The sequence below is a fragment of the Lithobates pipiens genome, unplaced genomic scaffold (genome assembly GCF_037356315.1).
Source record: "Lithobates pipiens isolate NorthernLeopardFrog02 unplaced genomic scaffold, aLitPip1_a1.2 Scaffold_25, whole genome shotgun sequence".
NCBI lineage: Eukaryota > Metazoa > Chordata > Amphibia > Anura > Ranidae > Lithobates > Lithobates pipiens.
In genome coordinates, this window is record NW_027507787.1 from 10,763,591 (window position 1) to 10,777,978 (window position 14,388).

General features: G+C 44.7%; 1 protein-coding gene across 1 annotated transcript in view; it reads left to right on the top strand.

Annotated features, from left to right (window-relative positions):
• Window positions 1–13,908, top strand: part of LOC143930095 (glutamate dehydrogenase, mitochondrial) — a gene marked incomplete in the record, with an annotated part of 19,464 nt that extends 5,556 nt beyond the window's left edge. The window contains 4 exon segments of the mRNA XM_077454054.1: window positions 7,478–7,601; window positions 7,700–7,791; window positions 10,839–10,901; window positions 12,519–13,908. Of these exon segments, the coding sequence (XP_077310180.1) occupies window positions 7,478–7,601; window positions 7,700–7,791; window positions 10,839–10,901; window positions 12,519–12,638 (399 nt within the window).
• Between the last annotated feature and the right edge of the window lie 480 nt (window positions 13,909–14,388).

A 14,388-nucleotide genomic window follows, 5' to 3' on the forward strand; every position in this document is an offset into this window, starting at 1 on the left:
ATCTTAGCGAAACCTGTCGTGTGAACACCAGGTTACCATTTTAACTTCTACTTCTGAAAATGCTAATTGTTTTCATGCTGACTCTTGCGTTACAACTAACAAATGCAGACTTATAAATAAAGAACATATGATTTTTGTCCTGGGTTAATGACTTTTAGCTCTGAATCTAATAGCTTAGAACAGTGGCTTCTAAACTGGGGGGATGGATATGGCCTTCTACCCTGGCCCTTTGGACACTTTTTTTTTTTTTTTTTTTTTTTTTTTTTTTGCCTGACACTAGTCATCCCACTGACATCACCAAAGGGGCATAATTCCTGGTCCTTACATCAACAACGTGGCACCATTTCTCACATTGAAGCAAACAATGGGGCATTATTCCTTCCCCTAATTCAAAGATGCATTGTTTATTCCCACTGAAGCCAGTACAATTTCTACTCCCAATGGCCACAGTATGGTCCCACCGCCCCTAAATTGTGAAGGACCGTAACCTGGCACTGTACTTGGAAAGTTTGGCGACCTTTGGTTTAGAAGAAAAAGGGCAACCGTATTTCTTTCGTTCATTAACAGACACAGCATGTTCATCTTGACCTTAGGGTTGTATCGCTCGCCCCTTTAGGAGAAGACTAGGCAGAAAGTGTTAAAAACTGCAACACTTGCACAGTACTAGGGGGCGGTCCTACTGGCTATAACCCCTCACACTGCATCCAGCAGCTCTGGTGTGTTTTTTTTTTTTTTTTTTTTTTTTCTGCCTAGTGTAGAAGGACCTGGCTCCCGGTGGGACCATTGGTTCTGGGAATTATCATCATCTATTTTATATATTTTTTTTTTTTTTTTTTTTTTTCCTGCATTTTTGATTCCTGTGATCCACAGCTGGGCTGGATAATATATTTCCTGTTAGTCGTGAGCAGGCCCTAGCTACGCGCTGGCTCAGCCACAACATGCCCCGTCTGAGCCAGGGGCGGCTTTTGAGCTATATGCCTCAGGGCACACATGATTGGGCTACTGCTGTCTGTGTCACAGCGTGCCTTGGCCGACAGTTACCCCGTAATGCTCAGGTGATGGGTCTGTCTGTGGAATGCGTCCCTGCAGGAGGGGTAAGTATGGTTCCACCTGTCTCGGCACAATGGAGCAGCTGGGCATTCCCTGGGAGTTCGACCAGGGGGTCTCTCGCTCTCCCTTTCTTCTCTCCCTGTCCCTTCCCTCCTCCCCATGCTATGGGCCACTGTGTGACTGGGCACATGGGGGGTGCGGTGCACGTACCTGGCTGGGAATCCTCCAGGGGGGCTCTGGGTCCTGGCAGGGGGCTGCGCTGGGTGTTGGGGGTCCGCTCGTCCTCTTCCCTGTTTCTGAGCCACAGTGGGGTGTTTGTGCTGTGTTTTGACATATGGGGAGGCCATCGCGTGCTCCGCTGCCATTTTCCCCTTTTTTTTTTTTTATTTATTTTTTTTTTTTTTTAGCCTTTTGGCGTTCGCCCATTTTCTCTGAGCCCTCAGATGTTTTTGCTGAGGCAACCAGCAGCCATTTTCTAGTAGCCTCGGGTAGTTTTGCCTCTAGCACTGGGTGCTTTTTTCTTCTAGAACAGCGTGCTTTTCACACACACCTTGTGGATGACGCAGGGGAGGGTGGACATTTTGTGTGACTTGCCTTAGGTCCCCAAGTGGTGACAGGTGAGTGTGGGTCAGCATGGCGTTGGAAGCTGGCACTTCTTCCCCAGACATTCCTGTTATTGCTGGTTCCACTGCACCTGCGGTGCCTATGGACGCTCTGTCGGCGGTCCTGGAGGCCTTTATTGCTGGGGTGGAAGCGGCGTGCAGGAGCAAGGGGGGTAAAAAATGCTCCCTCCCTCCACCGTCTTCTGGGGAAAGCGGATTTAGACGCGGCCCCTGCTCTAACATATCAGAGGATGCGGACCAGGGCTGTTCGGACAGTGAGGATGACTCCGTGTCCGGGTCAGCGCAGGAAAAGGCTTGTAGGAGCACTTATTACAGCGGTGCGGGATACCCTAAAGATGGAGGATACGGCGGGGGCATCTACAGAGGTGTTGGCCCCTTTTCGGGTCCTGCAAGCCGCCCCGCACGGCTAAGGTGTTTCCTCACCCAACTTATTTTGATAAGTTTTTGTTTACAAGGAGTGGGGGAAAACTGCAGTGGGCCTTTTTAGTCTCGACACTCATGGCGGTTCGTTACCCCCTTTTGAGGAGAGTTTCCTTTAAGAAGTGGACATCTCCAATTAAACCACCCCCCCCCCCCCATATCCAGGTTAAAAAAAGTAACCATGATTCTGGTGGAAGGGACTCCTGCTTTCAAGGACCCTGCCGACAGAAGGACCGAGGTGGTTGCCTGGTCCATGTTTTACAGTGGTGGGGTAAGCATTGCGGCCAGTGTCAGCCACGACCCTGGTGTCAGACGCTTACTGAATGGGCATAATTGTTGCACTGTGAGTTGGAGAAGCAACAGGCTTCCCCGGTCTGTGTGGAGCTGGTGGACCAGTTGGTGCAGGGCCTTAAGTATGTCTGTGATGCGGCCTAAGAGAGGGCCTCCTTGCTCTCTAGAGCAGTGATTCTCAACCAGGGTTCCATGAAACCCTGGGGCTCCTCTAGAGATTGCTATAGGTTCCTTGAGCATTTGGGCAATTTCTGCCTCTCAGATAAGTTCCCACTGACACCATTAATCTTTTTAGCTATCTGTAAGGAGGTAATTCTTCCCAATGACCACGTGTAAGGACCATTCCGCTCACTGACCATCACACTAATGTATTATGAGTTGTAGAGTTCTAATTTTTAGCAGGGTTTCTCTGTGTTTGAAAAGGTTGAGAAAGGCTGCTCTAGAGCCTCTGTATCGGCAGTAGTGCTACGTCGTCTGATTTGGCTGAAACGCGGGTCTGTGGACTAAGCATCTAAGGCAACTGGCGGACTTGCTCTTCCAGGGAGAGAGGCTATTTGGAGCCTAGCTGGATGACATTAAGAATGTTACTGGGAGTAAGTGTACACAGTCCAGAAAGGTAAGGAGCCACGCCGTAGGCAAGGGCCCTCCTTTCCGCTCAGAAGTGGATTTCTCGTCTGCCCGGGTCGGCAGGTAAGCGTTCCCAGTCCGACAAGGTGCCTGCTGAGGGACAAAAAGCGTCCCTAGTTTCGCACGCCTGCGAGCAAATATGTTACTGCATGAAGGTTGCCCGCCTGACTCTCGGGTGGGGGGGGGGGGTCGTCTTTGGGAGTTTACAGCCTGGTGGACCTCCCTACTGTCCAACCAGTGGGTCTGCCAACTGGTTTAATCAGGATACAAGATGGTTTCAGACCCCCCTGCGCAACTGTCATCTTCCGGCTTGTCGGGAAGCCCTGTTCGTGGCAGTACAGGACCTGCTGCTGCGTGGGGTGATAGTGCCTGTACCGACGCCTGCGAGGTTTCCGGGATTCATACTTGCATGTCCCCATATGCATGAAGCATCAGAGGTTTTTGCGATTTGCAGTCGGACAAGCACTACCAATTTGTAGCTCTCCCTTTTGGCCTAGTGTCAGCACCAAGGGTCTTCACCAAGGTGCTAGCCCCAATTTTGGCTTTACTAAGGCAGCGAAGGATCGCAATCGTGTGTTACCTGGACGACCTCCTTCTGAGAGCAGCTTCCACCTCAGAATTAAGGGAGGATCTGGCAATCGCTATACAAACTCTTCGGGAGTTTGGTTGTGTGCTGAACCTACAGAAGTCTGTGTTAGTTGCCGACTCAACGCCTGGAGTACCTGGGCCTGCTTCTGGACTCCTCATAGGTGAGTCTTTCTCCCTTCGGACAAGCTTCTGACATCTCAAGCTGCGGTGAAGTTGTTGGTGTCCCGCAGGTGGTCGTCGCTTTGTTTTTTTGCATGCAAATCCTGGGTCTCATAGTAGCCACTTTCGAGGTGGTACTGTATACTCCATTCCACACTCGACTCTTGCAAAAGGAGATCCTGTCCAAATGGGACAAATCTCTGTTGTCCCTGGATTGTCAAATTCGGGTGAGCTAGTCTGGGATTCCCCGCTCTGGTGGCTGAGGTCGCGGCCCTTTCGGTCCAGGAAGTCGTTCCTTCCCCTTTTATTTTACTGTGATCACAACGGACGCCAGCCTGACCATTTGGGGGGGGGGGGTAGTTTGGGGCGCACAGTCAGCCCAGGGTCGTCCCAGGAAGGATCCCACCTGCCGATCAACGTGCTGGAACTTTGGGCGATCAGGCAGGGCCTCTCCACATGGTCAGAGGCTGCAGGGGCGTCCGATCAGGATCCAGTCGGGCAATGCCACTGCGGTGGCATATGTCAACTCAAGGAGGAACAAGATGCTCGGCTGCAGCACTGGAGGTCATGCACATCCTGCGCTGAGTAGAGCGGCACGTGCCAGCTCTGTCGGCCGTATACATTCTGGGCGTAGAAAACTAGCAAGCGGACTACTTAAGTTTTAGATGTTGGACCAAGGGGAATGGTGGCTACATCCGGATTTATTTCGGCTCCTTTTGCCTAAGGTGGGGCACGCCAGATGTGGATCTCCTGGCTTCTCGACTCAGAAGGTACATTAGCCTCGGTGTCCGTGGTGCGCTGACATAGTATGAATAGTGACGGATGTTCCTTGGCGACTGCCAATGCGAGAGGACCTTCTGTCACAAGGTCCAATACTTCATCCTGCTTTACCGTCACTGGCTTTAACGGCATGGCTGTTGAAAGCCAGATGCTAAGGGACCCGATGTCTGTCTGTTGGATTCAGTAATATCCACTATGCTGAGGTCATGGAAAGTCATCATCTCGGAAGATTTATCATTGTACATGGAAGGCCTACATCTGCCTGTGTGAGGAGATGGGTTGGTGTCCGTGCACATACTCGCTTTCCAGGATCCTGCTATTTTTGCAGCGAGGCGTGGATCAAAAACTTGCCTTAAGCACCATCAAGGGACAGATATCAGCTTTGGCTGATATCTTTCGCCGTTTGGAAACATTTGGGAGATCCCCTTATTGATACACTCTCAGAAAATAGTCTTTCTAGTGGCTATTACGTCTGCCAGGAGGGTTTCTGAGTTTGCGGCCTTGTCTTGCAAGTCTCCCTACTTGATCCTCCACGGATTCAAACAATGCTGCGTCCACAGCCTTTGTTTCAGCCTTTCATCTAAATGAGGACGTTGTGCTTCTGTCCTTTTTTGTCCTAGGCCGTCACAGCCCAAAGAGGTGGCTTTGCATTCCTTAAACGTGGTCTGGGCTCTGCGGGTATATGCCTGCTACTTTTTTGGAGGTTGGACTCGCTGTTTGTATCATTAGCTGGTCCAATGAAGGGACTGGCAGTCTCATTGGCCACCATATCTCAGTGGATCAGACAGATTGTGGTTCAGGCTTATGCCATAAGGGGGCGGGTGTCTCCCTTTCCTGTCACGGCACGTTCTAGCAGGGCAAATGGTGCCTCCTGTGCTTTCAGACATCAAGCGACTGTTTCCTAGGTGTGTAAGGCGGTGACCTGGTCGTTTGTTCACACTTTCACAAAATTATACAAGGTTGATGTGAGCGCATCTTTGGATACTTGCTTCGGCCGCAAGGTTTTGCAGGTGGCTGTTTAAGGTTGCAACTCCTCCATTGAGAAGCTCTGGTTGTTATGGGTGGAGTTGTTTTCTTGCTGTTCCCTCCCTTCATTTCTTTGACACTGCTTGGGGCATCCCTAAGGTCAAGATTAAGATGCTGTGTCAGTCAATGAATGAAAGAGAAAATGGTATTTTTGTAGTCGCCGTAAAATCCTTTTCTCTGAAGTTTACTGACGGACACAGCACCCACCCCGCCTATTTAGGTTTGTACTGCTTTTGACAAACTGAGCTGCTGGATTTAGTGTGAGGGGTTATAGCCGGTAGGACTGCCCCTGGGTGGTACTGTGCAAGTGTTGCTGTTTTTAACACTCTGCCTAGTCCTCTCCTAAAGGGGGCGATATAACCCTAAGGTCAAGATGAAGATGCTGTTTTCGTCAATGAACTTCAGAGAAAAGGATTTTACAGTCAGTACAAAAATCCTATACATATTATTTTGGACAAGCAAAGGGCACCCTGTTATGCCAATTTGACTTTGAACAAAATTTTAAGAAAAAAATTTGGTGTAAAAATGGGAAGATCAAATATATTAAGGAACCGCAGAAAAAAAATCGCAGGGGTGATCAATTACCACCAAAAAGCTTTGTGGGGGAGGAGAGAGAGAGACATCAATTTTGTTTTTGTACAAAGTCACACGCCCGCGCAATTGTCGGTTAACCACTTAATGACCAGCGCACGCTGATTTACGTCCTATTTTTGAAGAGGGATATCTCGGTAACGGTAGCAGCTGCCGTCACAACCGAGATATCCATCTCTTCAGGCGCCGGTCGTGTGTGCGATAACAGTGGTCTCCGTGGGGGGGCTTGCCGCAAGATCACTGCTATCGGCGGCGGGAGAGGTGCCACCCCCTCCCGCCGCTTACCGGAGCCGTCGGTAGCGGCGGAGGCAACGGCCTCCACATCGATGGCTGGGTATGGAGACGAGAGAGGCTAAGATGGCCCCCACTCGTCTCTATACCATAGGAGGGCGGAAGCTCTAATTTTTTTTTCAATGTAATTTTTTCAAATTGCGTTTTTTTTTTTTTTTTTTTATATTGCATTTAAGCTCAAATATGAGATCTGAGGACTTTTTGACCCCAGATCTCATAATTAAGAGGACCTGTCATGCTTTTTTCTATTACAAGGGATGTGTTTTTAACAAAAAAAAAAAAAAAAAAAAAAAAAAAAGTGTAAAAATAAAATCAATTAAAATAAATAAGAAAAAATTAAAAGGTTTTTAAAAACGCCCCGACCTGACGAGCTCACGCGCAGAAGCGAGCGCATAAGCATATTTTATTTATTTTTTTTTTTCTTCAAAAAAGTGCACTTGTAAGACCGCTGCGCAAATCCGGTGTAGGAAAAAAAAATATTGCAATGACCGCCATTTTATTCTCTAGGGTGTTAGAGAAAAAAAACTATAAAATGTTTGGGGGTTCTAAGTACATTTTCTAGCAAAAAAAAAATGTTTTAAACATGTAAACCATCTGAAAAAGAGGCCTGGTCCTTAAGTGGTTAAAGCGAGGCAGTGCCGAATAGCAAAAAAATGGGCTGGTCATTAAGGGGGCAAATCTTCCGGGGCTGAAGTGGTTAAACTTTACATTTTCTTTTCTGTGCCGTCATAGTAACTGTGGGGAACCCAGCCATGACTGTTTGCGGTTTCAGGATGCGCTCTATTGGCCAGGCAATCTTCTTGGGACCTGTGACGTGTCCCAGAAGATCGCTGGCAGGGAGGGGCCGCCTAGGTGGCCAAGAAGAGGAAGGAGGTAGTGGGACAAGAAGTCCCACAAAAAAAAGTACACTCCTCCAGGGGGGTGAGGAATACTTAAAGTGGAAGTTCCACTTTTGGGTGGAACTCCACTTTTTAATTTTAGGCTAAAAGACCTTTAAATTGCCCTGAACACATGCCTTTTTTATTTTGCAGGACCTTTATTTGAATGCTGGTGGTGTAACAGTTTCTTATTTTGAGTGGCTGAAGAATCTCAATCATGTGAGCTATGGTCGCTTAACCTTCAAATATGAGCGGGACTCAAACTATCATTTACTCAGTATGTATAAATTCTCAAATTTTTTTTTTTTTATTATTTGTTCTTTTCTTCAGACTGTTTTTTTTTTTTACGAAGTTCTTAATTTTTTTTCTCTTTAGTGTCTGTCCAGGAGAGCTTGGAGAGGAAGTTTGGGAAACATGGTGGAGCTATTCCAGTGGTGCCAACGGCAGAGTTTCAGGCTAGGATATCTGTATGTGATTCTTTGATAACATTTGCCACAACTTTGGGTCGTATTATGTTATTACTTGTGCACATGTTTACACAATGGGGGGGGGGGGGGGGTTAAAAGAGAGTACCACTTCCTCCTTTTTTTTTTTTTTTTTTTTTTTTTTTTCCATTTTGCAAGGAAATTAAGTCCTACTAGTCTGTTTTGAAGGTATAGCGATGTAAAACATTAACAAAAAGTGTCTCTACTGTTTTAAAATCCAGTAATACACAGCTCTGCACATGCTCATCTGCTATTTTTAGGCACTGTCGCATTTATAGAGACTGATGGCCTAAAGAGTTAGTGCTTCTCTGGGCTATTGCAAAATGGCAGCCTCCAGCAAGGAGAAATGGGAACAATACTGGAGGCAATTTACAGCACACACATGTTGATGGCATGAATATTGTTGTGACATGCAAGTTCCGTGCTGAACAATTATAAAAAATGTTTGTTTTTTTTTAATCCCGGAGTTATGGGTAAAGTTACACTTTTAACTGTGTAGGCAGACATTGGGGATGGGAGGATGAAGCAGGTCTTGGCAGTGCCCAGGTTTTAGGTCATAAAACCAGAAGTTGCACAGGTGGTGCTTGCAGGCTGCTGCAGCCATGAGTTGGTTTTTCCAGTCTGTTTTATACACTGCCTGCGGATGACCAGTGATTAAAGGGTAAACTCCATCAATGAACCTTTATCTTATTGGCTTCCTTTTTGTCTATGTATGTTTTTAAATGCATAAAACAATATAATCTTCTCAAATTCAGAGCTGTCATGTGTCCCATAACCACTTCCTATTTTATTTAAAAGAAACCTCCTCCTTGTTTCTAATCTTACAGAATGATTGGGGTTGGATTGGTTGGGGGGTAGTGTTTGATGTTAGTGGGAAAACAGCGATGTCTAATAATCGTAAACTAAATAATAAAAACGAGTTTCTGCTGCAACTTGATGTGAGATACAGTATAAATAAACAGAAAAATCTGCGCTGAAAATCATAAAGTATACGTGATCAACTAGATACTTATACAATTGAAGTAGAGTCCACAGTTAGAGTAGAGCGATAGATCTTCAATCTTCTATAGTAACACTGCACACAACACCCTCAAAAACGTGACAGTACACTAAGGGGAAGATCCTCCACCAATAAACCTACTGCAGCTTACCAGCTGGCTAGATCTTTTTAGCCCTTGTACACACGGTCGGAGAATCCGTCGGAATCTGTCCTATCGGACCGTGTTGTCGGATAATCTGACTGTGTGGTATGCATCGGACTGATTCCGTCCGACTGACCCAATTTTCCAACATGTTGGAAATATTTCCCGACCAACTTGTTCGATCGGACATACTCCGATCATGTGTAGCAAATTTTGATCGGACCAAGTGCCACGCATGCTCAGATCAAATTCCTACATCAAAGCTATTGGCTACTAGCCTGAATGTAGTCCCATCGTAACGAAATTACATCATCACATTCTGAAAGATCGGATTTTTCGACAACTTAGTCCGACCGTGTGTATGCAACAGTTTCGGACACAATCCGTCAGACAAAATCCGACGGATTTGGTTGGCAGAATCTCCGACCGTGTACAGGGGCTTAGGGAGATCCAACGTGCCTGTGGCTTATCCCGCAGTCTGGGTCTCTGTGCCAAATTGCATGCGGTATATCCCGATGGTCCACTTGGATCAACATAAATGACTCTTTCTTTAACCTCTCCTCACAGCCATATTGGTATATGCTCATTTAAACAAATAAAAACAGAGATCCCATAGCGTAATTCCACAAACAAATTTAATAAAACGAATATGCGTCAATCATGCACTTACATTTTTGCTGTATAAAAAAAGCGTGTATCATATTGTCGAGCCGGCCGGCTCTCTCTCGCTGCCCGTCGCTTCCTGGACAGACGGGGAATGGTGGTGATGTCTGCACGCCGCTCAACCCTGCGTCGTTTAGTGCCCCAGGAGGAAGTCATCTTTTGACGAGACGGCGTAGGGTTGAGCAGCGTGCTGACGTCACCACCGTTAAAGTGGGAGTCCTTTATGTTGATCCAAGTGGACCCTCGGGATATACCGCATGCAATTTGGCACAGATACCCAGGCTGGGGGATAAGCCACAGGCACGTTGGATCTCCCTAAAAAGAGATCAAGCCAGCTGGTAAGCTGCAATAGGTTTATTGGTGGAGGATCTTCCCCCCTTGGTGTATGCAGATGGTAGTGGCGAATCCAGATGGTCTAACTCCCCCCCCCCCCCCCCCTTCTTTTTTTTTTTTTTTTTTTTTTTTTTTTTTTTTTTTTTTTCACCATGTTATACTTTTATTAAGGGTTTAACCTAGTGCAGCCCTGTAGTTCATTTAGATATCTCAGAATGAATAAACTACAAGTCCCCTCTTCTACCCCATCATACAGACTTTTAATTCTCAATGTAAGCTCATTGACATCCAGCTCCTCAACTGAAAATTTGTATGCTGGAGGGAAACAGTCTGCAGAATTCTGGCATTACACCTGTAATTACTGATTGCAGTTACAATACTTTGCAGGCTGATTGGGGGCAAATAAATGCGCAGATACATGTGCATTCATTTTGTAAAAGGTGGACTTTGCTTTTTTAAAGCAGAGTTCCACCCAAAAATGGAACTTCCACTGATCGGATTCTACCACCTTCCCCTCTGGTGTCACATTTGGCACCTTTCAGAAGTGACCAGTGAGGACACGAAGCGCGCATGCGCAGTAGGGAACCAGGCTGGCTTCACTTCCTGATTCCCTTACCAAAGATGGCAGCGCCTCCACCCGATGGACATATCGGCTTTGGGTGAGGACATCGTGGGCGCCCTGGACAGGCAAGTATCCATATTTCAAAAGTCAGCAGCTGCAGTATTTTGTAGCTGCTGACTTAAAAAAAAAAAAAAATCAGCGGAACTCCGCTTTTGTCAGCTTACAACAGGAAGCTTAAGACTGCTTTTGGGCATACGTGATTTAAGTATTAGATGACTGTTCTCTTTTTTTACTAATGTGATTTTTATAATGGTTGCTTTTGTTGACAGGGTGCTTCTGAAAAAGATATTGTCCACTCTGGCTTGGCATATACCATGGAAAGATCAGCAAGAGTAAGTCTGCCTTTTTAAAATTGTATGTCTGTCTGTCTGTCTAAAGTATGATTGATTTGAGTTATAAAAAAAAAGTTTGGGTCCACAGGTCTAGACCCATGTCTTCTGAGACTTTACTGTAGCAAGTGTGTGTGTGTGTGTGTGTGTGTGTTTTTTTTTTTTTTTTTTTGTGGTGGTTTTTGGAATTTTATTTGCAGATTTAGTTGTATATCAAATCGCTACCTTCCTACTGCCTAATGTGTCTCTGGATTGTTGAAATTTAACACATTTATTTTATCTTTTCTTTGAAAGATGACTCTAGAGCCTAGTTTGCCAAATATGTAAAACAAAATGCCTACTTCACACTTTCTCTCAATCACTAAATGAAATGTTGGTAAATTGTGCTATAAAAACTACAGTAATAGTAATAGAGAGAAAAAAGGGTATATTTATTACGAAGTCCTGACATTGTTGTTGACTGCAATAACTGTACCCTTCTCAGTATTGGTGCCAGTGCAGCAAACATCCCCCCCCCCCCCCCCCCCCCTCGATTTGGTATTGGTGCATAAAATAATTCAACATTAGTGTTCAGTGGTTTCAATTGCCTCAATACCTGCTCCTGAGATGCTCCCCCTCTCCCCCAAGCTGCTGCCTTTTGCACTATTCTGAAACATAACTGTTGGGCATGAGATCACTAGTCTCGTTAAAACTACTGACAATGCATACAGTGTGGTGATAAAGCAGAAGGGATACAAACTACATAGTAGACAGCAGCTAATGATAAAGTGACAACAAAGCAGTTGAACAACTTGTAGTGTACAATGATTTTGCACACAACACTTTTCACAGTATCAGATGAGGCACTCTGAGTGGCCCATAGGCAACTGCCTTTTATGAGGGAAGACACAGTACGAGAGGTGTGTGTGTGTGTGTGTGTGTGTGTGTGTGTGTGTGTGTGTGTGTGTGTGTGTGTATGTATATATATAATTTATATATAAATTTTGTGCCACTTAATTTGCCAACCCTTGCTCTAGTTCAGGGGTAGTCAACCTGGGGTGCTGTTGCAGAACTACAGGTCGCATCATGCCTCTGGGAGTAATTGTAACTGCCAGCCTTGCAATGCCTCATGGGAAATGTAATTCCACAACAGCTGGAGGGCCCCAGATTGTCTACCCCCTGCTCTAGGTTAACCCCAGGGGCATCTAAAAGACTCATTAGTGGAAGTAAACTCCCCTATCGTTTTCAGCCAAGGAAGCTGCCATCTTTGTCTCTGTTTAATCTTCAACTGCTATGGTGCTGCACATGTGATTCGTTATGACACCAGCCATTGGATGGTTTGATAGTTTGGCTGAGAGCACAGCCAATGTGCAGTTAGCATTCCCGGCATGTTTTTTTTTTTTTTTTTTTTTTTTTTTTTTTTTAACTGTTTAAATCTATGGGTTTACTTCCACTTTAACGGAGCTCTGTATTATAATACTGTTGAGCGCTCGCTCTCTTGCACTCTCACGTCTCGACATTGTATTGGCCTCTTGCAATCCTAGAATTTAGCCTTGAACTATCTTGTCTGTATTCCCATCTGTCTTACGTGTGACCTGTAAACCTATATTGTGCTTTAACAATCAAAATTTTTTATTTCAGCAAATTATGCGTACTGCAATGAAGTACAACTTGGGCTTGGACTTGAGAACCGCTGCCTATGTGAACGCCATTGAGAAAGTGTTCAAGGTCTACAATGAGGCTGGCCTGACCTTCACATAAATATCAGAACATATGCTGGATTGTAGTTTTCACCCTCTTTATATAAAAGGAAAAAAAAAATCTTCTATAAGTTTACATATAACCACAAGACTTCAATTGTGCTCTTCCTCATGCCTTGCAGAGGACCTGCTTTTGAATGCTTCCGTCCATATCTTTTCTATCTTAACATTACACCATTGGTGTATACAGTGTCCTAAAAGCATAGGAACATAATGTGCGCATCATATTTAGTGGCCTTGCAGATACCTTGTTGACACATTGGCACATGGAAGGTGTTATGGTTGTGCGTGCTCTGGACATCATTTTATTTTTTTATTGTGTGCATGGCGGCAAGTAGAGTGCAACTACCACATACTTAACTTCCTGCTTGTTGAACAGTTTCTCCAATTGATCTGTCTGTCCATGTAGTACAAATATTATGTGGTTAATTTTTTTTTTTTTTTTTTTTTTTTTAACATGCCTCCCTCCAGCCCCCCTGCTCAAGAAAAAAAAATATCCCCAAAGCCCCTTCAATGTAACCTTTTCTATTCATAATACCAGAGGCAGAGATATTAATGGCACAAGGTTTCTTTGCCATGAGGAGTATTTTTTAGAACTTTTTTTCAGGGAAGACTTTCCATAAATGCACTTGTTGAGTGGAATTGGCCCTGCTTTTAAGTGTTTGGGTTTTTTTATTTTTATTTTATTTTTTATTTTTTTTGTGTGGAGAGTCTGTTATTGGTTTGCACATTGACCTGGCCACTTTTTTCTTTTTCTTTATTTTTTATTTTTATTTTTTAAACCTGTTGCTGCTGAAATATAGTTTTTTTTTTTTTTTTTTCCCTATCTTGTTTCAGATTTAGTCTGAATTGCTTCCTGTAAATAGTCACTGTCACACACATGCAACGTAATGCCTGGGGTTTTTTTTTTTTTTTTTTTTTTTTTAATAACCTGTATGCAAAAGGTCTATGCCATAGTGACTGTTGGTGCATATTGACCTGCAGTGTGCTCATTATTTGAGGATTTTATTTTTTTTATTTTTATTTTTTTTCTTAACAAAGCTTTTATATTAACTTTTCTGTTAGCATTATACTCTTCCACAAGCTTACAAACCATCTGCAGAAACAAATGTTCTCAAGGTTTTTGTTTTTTTATTTTTTTAAACCGCTTAAGGGCCTTGCATTCAACAGAAGGGTTTCTATAATGTTCTGCCACTGTAGTTCCAAAGATGTTTGTCACAGAACTTAGAATTTTGATCAAATACTGTAAATTAAAGTCATCCTTTACAAAATGCGTTTGATATTTTTAATGCCATGTGCTTGTATGTATGCATTTATTCTTACTGATTTGATCTTTGTTTTGATACAAAACCATGTTCATCCGTGAACAACATTAATACTGTCGGTCTACTAAGTAACCTTTTTTTATAAGGAAAATTCTATCCCTTATTTAGTGATGTCAATAGCTGACAGAAGGTCAGGTGTCGTAGCACAATTCAGTTCTGGAGGGGACAGGATACCTGTCAAAAAAAAAAAAAAGGGTATCCTCTTCACTCTTCCGGGAGTCCTGGCCCCGGCCCGTGACATCACCGTGGGGCTCCCTCCTCCCTCTGTCGCTGGGCCAGTAGGAGAGGGGTCTCAGGTATGCGCAGTAGGGTTCCTGGTGTGGAGCCGTAAGGCTACACTGCCAGGTACCCTTACCTGCAATGGCAGCACCCCACAGCTGACAGCAACATTGCTGGACAGGTAAGTGTCCTATTTTTATAAGCCAG